This window comes from Bos mutus, chromosome 11 (assembly GCF_027580195.1).
Source record: "Bos mutus isolate GX-2022 chromosome 11, NWIPB_WYAK_1.1, whole genome shotgun sequence".
In the NCBI taxonomy this organism is placed as follows: Eukaryota; Metazoa; Chordata; class Mammalia; order Artiodactyla; family Bovidae; genus Bos; species Bos mutus.
In genome coordinates this window covers 13310678-13316635 of record NC_091627.1, presented here as the reverse complement: position 1 = coordinate 13316635, position 5958 = coordinate 13310678, and the positions used below count along the sequence as shown (strand labels likewise).

At 42.6% G+C, this 5958-nt stretch overlaps 1 protein-coding gene across 1 annotated transcript; it reads right to left on the bottom strand.

Moving 5' to 3' along the window:
• Nucleotides 1-4479: 4479 nt before the first annotated feature.
• LOC102267325 (olfactory receptor 1J1) lies at nucleotides 4480-5277 on the bottom strand. Its single transcript, XM_005903087.2, has one exon. It carries the CDS (start codon nucleotides 5275-5277, stop codon nucleotides 4480-4482), a length of 798 nt encoding a protein of 265 aa, XP_005903149.2.
• Between the last annotated feature and the right edge of the window lie 681 nt (nucleotides 5278-5958).

The following is a 5958-nucleotide window of genomic DNA, read 5'->3' as shown; positions in this document are numbered from 1 at the left end:
AAAACTACTCTAAGGAATACTCTATTAATTTTTTTAAAGTTATACTAATTTAAAACTCCATTGTCTGAGTATGAGAGTCCCTAATATTTTACTTCTTCAACAATAAGTGAAGTGAAGTCGCTCAGTCGTGTCCGACTCTTTGCGACCCCATGGACTGTAGCCTACCAGGCTCCTCCCTCTATGGGATTCTCCAGGCAAGAGTACTGGAGTGGGTTGCCATTTCCTTCTCCATTCTTCAACAATACTTGATACTAATAAATTTCTAAAGTTTTTACAATTCTGGTGAGTAGAAACTTATATCTCATTGTAGTTTTACTTTCTATTTTTCTGGTAATTGATGACATAGAGCATCTTATCTTATGCTTATTGAATGTTTGTGGCAGAGATGGCTAGCTGTCCACCAGAATTTCTGATCTCTTTCCCAACTGTGAAGCTGGCTCTGGGACACAGCTGCCACATTTCCTGCTAATCTGGGTGTGGCTCCGTGGCATGTCCTCCCCATTGGAAAAGAATGTGTGCTATTTCCTGGCTGGAATTTTAAAGAAGGATGTGTGTCTTCTCTATTGTCTGGAAGCAGATTTATCTGCAGTCCTGAGAGATGGGTGGTCTTGGTCCCTCATTTACCACATAGTGAAATGCCATCTACCCACTAGAAAACCCACTTTGCAACATTTGAGCAGCCATCATTGTCCCTACTGGTACAAGATTTTCTTCTGTGAAATAAATGATTATGTCTTTTCCTGCTTTTCTGTTGAGTTATTTCTCTTTTTTAATTGCAGTACAGATGGACTTCATATAATCTTGAAATTAATCCTTTGTCACATTTGTATATATTGTAAATGCTGTCCATTATTGGAAGCTTGCTACTTTTGCTTCTTACTTTCTATCCATGTCTTAATTGTAAAGTGATTAAAGTTATTAATGTATCATTTTGTGATTTGCGTTATTGACTTTAAAGTGCTTCCTTAAGAAAGTCACCCTGAAAATGGCAACTGTTGTATTTTACAGACAACAAGAAAGGGATGTGACATCAGAAAAAATGTAGGGTCTGAAGAAAGGTGGACTCAGATTTTTTGTCAGCATCATGAACGTGCATGCTGCTGCTGCTAAGTCACTTCAGTCATGTCCGACTCTGTGTGACCCCATAGACGGCAGCCCACCAGGCTCCTCTGTCCCTGGGATTTTCCAGGCAAGAACACTGGAGTGGGTTTCCATTTCCTTCTCCAATTCATGGAAGTAAAAAGTGAAAGTGAAGTCCCTCAGTCATGTCTGACTCTTAGTGACCCCATGGACTGTAGCCTTTCAGGCTCCTCCGTCTATGGGATTTTCCAGGCAAGAGTACTGGAGTGGGGTGCCATTGCCTTCTCCATGAATGTGCATAAATAGTAGGAATACCCCACTGTAATATCCTCTAATACAATTTACTATAGGTGGGTTCAACATTAGGTGGGTCTACCTTGTACAGGGTAGAGTTTTTAGCAAGATAATCTACAACAAGACAGTTATGGTATGTGGGTTAACTGACTGTCACAAACATCACTCCGGTGGGGGATATTGAGAGTCAGGGGGGCTGTAGGTGTGCTGTGACAGGGGTATATAGGAACTCCATGCTTACACTCAATTTTGCTGTAAACCTAAAACTTTTCTTAAACAGTAAGATCTATGATTTTTTAAAAAAAAGACAGTTATGGTACTGCAGTGTCAGTGTCAATGTCTTTCAAACTCAAATATCAATTAATATCAACTGAATACACATGGACACTGTATGACGAACAGCTGTTATGTGCAAGGCATTGTCCAGAGTCCAGGGGAGGTTCGTGACTTTGGAAAATAGCAGCAATTGAGTGTCTAGAGTAAAATCCACGCCCCTGATCTTGTTAATACAGCACAAGAGCCTGAGCTAGGTGTCATCAGAATAGAATAATAGAATATCAGTAGTATATCTCTTGCTAACAATTGAACAGGCTTCAGTTTTTGTAGCACTTTGGACATCCATGCCTCAGTAGTGTTTTGTTCTAGCATTTGGTAGTATATTGTGTGATGTTCAGTGTGGTTTATATGAAATATATCTGAATTTTTTAAAAGCAAAAAAGGACTTCCCTGACTCATGTACATAAAGATAGTGTGACATTTATGTAGAAATTAAAAACTTTGCCTCTGGTTCTTGTTATTTTTTGGCTATACCACATGGTTCGTGGGATCTTAGTTCCCTGACAGAGATCGAACTGTGGCCCTGGGCAGTGAGAGTATGGAGCCCTAACTACTGGGCACCCAGGGGATTCCCTGCCTTTAGTTCTTAAAACACATGCAGTTGTTTTTAATGCAGTAGGAAATAATGATTTAGTGTAATGTTTCTTCATAGTAATAAGGAACTTCTAAAATTTAATTTTGAAAGAGTTCATCCTTTCTTCACTACTCTACGATAGATGTCCCTGACTAAAATTGAAAGTATTTCAATCTGGCAATTTCATCTCTATACCATAAAATAGACTCAGATAAATGGTGAGTAATTTTGATGTGAAGTATTCCATAAGGATTTGCTCAGAAGAGCAGAACAAAGGTGCTCGCCTAGCCAACTATTGCAAAGCTGGAGAACGAAGGTCAGAGGAGGCCCTTGAAGGTTAAAATAGCGACAACTAAAGATTTCAGCCTAAAATGCAAAATAGATGGTTTTAAAAGTTTGATGGTTAGTAGCTGAAAAATCTCAAGAAATACTGACAAACTCCTCAAAATGTCTCAACCTGCTGCAGCCATGCAGGCAGCTCTTAGAAGCCCACTGGGAAATTTCTGTGCACTTCACTTTTGCCTGTTTCTGCCTGTAATGTAATTACCTCCAGAAAGTAACACCTTCTCCTTTTCTGCCTTCTAAATTTCTCATGAGTTCTCATTGCGAAGCATTAAACTTGAACAATACAAAAAGGAAAAATCTGGAAATGTTTCCAGCCTCACCACTACAAGGAGGGGAAGACTTAGCAATGGGTGATGATGATGCTAAATTCGCAACAGACAGTCTAGTAGTGCATAAGGACAAGAAAGGTGGGGTGGGGTAGGAGGCTGCAAGTCCTAGGAAGAAGGTGAGGGATGTGTGATTCAAAACCACCCCAAATGAGCCCATTTTAGATCAGCTAACCTTGTGTCTCAGCTGGTAAATAATCCCCCAGCAATGCGGGAGACCTAGGTTCGATCCCTGGGTTGGAAAGATCCCCTAGAGAACGGAAAGGCTACCCACTCCAGTGTTCTGGCCTGGAGAATTCCATGGAGTATACAGGTTTCAAAGAGTTGGACACGACTGAGTGACTTTCACTTTTCAAACTGCAGCTGGCCACAGAAGCATGAGTGAGACCAGCCACATCCAGAGAAACCGCCATTCTGAACTGAATCAGCCAAGCCTCAACCAACCCTCAGAATCATAAGTAACATAAACATTTTCTCCAAAAGAAACATCTTTACAAAAACCTCTCATGTCCTCCTCTTAGCACTTTTAGGATCTAACAGTCGAGATCTTTAGCCTCCTTCTAGTTTGGGAGTCTCAGGAGTTATGAAATTGATTATTGGACATTTCCTATAAACATCTTCACTTTATGTCTTCCAACTCACTTTGGTACCTGGTGTCTATCAGATCTTGGTTCCTCAGTTGAAACAGCCAGTTTATTGTCCTGAAACACATTGCCCCCTCTACCAGTGATCATCAGGGTGAGATAGAATGTGTACGTCTGGATAATTCTGATTTGTTAAGTCTCAAGTAAAGAGACATCTTCTCTAGGAAGCTTTTCATGTATCCTCTGCCACTAGGCTGAGCTAACTATTCCTCCTCAGGACACAGTGTCCCGCATACATGACTACAGTCCTTGACAATTCCAATGCAGGAGATGCAGGCTCGATCCCTGGGTCGGGAAGATCCCCTGGAGAAGGAAATGGCAACCCCCTCCACTATTCTTGCCTGGAGAATCCCATGGACAGAGGAGCCTGGCGGGTTACAGTTCATGGGGTTGCAAAGAGTTGGACATGACTGACCAACTAAACAATAACAACAAACCACTCTGGAGTCAGACAGCCAAGTTTCAATCCTTCTTTTTCACTGTGATCCTAAAGTGTTCTCCACCTCTTTGAGCCTGAGTTTCTCAACGTGTCTCTGAGGGTTGCTGTCGGGATGAAAGGAGAAGATTTTATCACATAGTAAATTCTTTGACTGGCACCTGAAACAATAGAGGAAGAAAGCCTGGTTTGCTGCAAGACTCTACCCCTTCCCCATTATCCTCTGTGCATAACTTAAGGTATAAAAACTACTTTGAAAAATAAAGTGCGGGCCTTGTTCACGAAAACTTGGTCTCACCATGTCGTTCTTTCTCTTACCTTCTGGCTGAATTATTCAGCCTTCTGGCTTCACTGAATTCCTTATTTCAGCCTCTTTTCTCCACTGAATTTCTTCACTGAGCTATCCTCATTCTATTACTCTTTATATCCTTAATTAACATTTAATTAAGCAATTGTTTCCTGATCTTCGCCATTAACATTTAAGGACAAGAGAAAGTTCACTACTGAGAGATGAGAGCCACATGTGGACAAGGCTTTGCAGATGCCCTTGGCAGAGGGTACCCGGAGGATAGTGGCCCCAATATGGCCATAAGAAACCAGGATGCATACAAACGGAGGCATAATGGCTGTTAACCCTGCAGTGAAGATTACCAACTGGTTGAGGGAAGTGTCTGAGCAGGACAATTTGAGTAGGGCAGCCAGATCACAGAAGAAGTAGGGGATAGTGTTGTCAGCACAGAATGACAGCCGGGCTAGGAGAAGGGTGTGCAAAAGAGCACAAGCACAAGCAATGACCCAGGATCCAAGCACCAGCGTGACACAGACACTCTGGCTCATGATGGTGGTATAATGCAGAGGGTGGCAGATGGCCACATACCTGTCATAGGCCATCGTAGTGATCAGGAAGCTGTCCAGATCAGCAAGGAGTATGAAAAAACATGTCTGTGAAAGGCACCCTGCATAGGGGATGGATTTGCGCTTAGTCTGCATGATCACGAGCATCTTAGGGACAGTGACAGATGAGAAAGTAATATCAGTGAGGGCCAAGTGGCTGAGGAAGAAGTACATGGGGTTGTGGAGGCGAGAGTCCAGCCTGATGAGCAGGAGAATGAGCAGGTTGCCCAGCACTGTGGTCAGGTACATGCCCAGGAACAGGGCAAAGAACACGCCCTGCTGCTCTGGCTGGATGGGGATCCCCAGGAGGAGGAACTCGGACACGCTGCTCTGGTTCTCCACGGTCATCAGCTGGAGGGGATTAGTAGGGAAAGTTGAAGGGAAAAGGTGAATGTCTTGGGATACTAAGGTGATCATCGTGGCAGAGCATGATAAAGATGTTCTTTTGATTTAGGGAAGGTCTTCATTGATATTTTCTTATATTTGTACCATATTTTGCTGGATAAATGTAGCAAAAGTGTAGGTTTCTTTCTCAATCTGGTGCCAGACTCTGCGAACGACAATATTTACAGTTAATTTTTGTTAAATACTATCCTTATTCACTGTTCTTATAGCTTCCGTGTAGTAACTGATGTAATATTCTTCAGAATGGGAGCTAGGTAGGCACTATTAATATTATTATTTACACTTTCCAGATGGGGTACCTGAGGCAGACAGTCTCACAGACCCTGAGGTAAGAAGGGAAACTGGGATTTGGACCCAAGCATGTCACTAGGAGTCGGACACGACTGAGCGACTTCACTTTCACTTTTCACTTTCATGCACTGGAGAAGGAAATGGCAACCCACTCCAGTGTTCTTGCCTGGAGAATCCCAGGGATGGGGGAGCCTGGTGGGCTGCCATCTATGGGGTCGCACAGAGTCGGACATGACTGAAGTGACTTAGCAGCAGCAGCAGCAGCAGCAGCATGTTGACTTCAGAATTTGTTCTCTGGAAGCAAAACAAATTATTTGACATCAGAAATCTCTT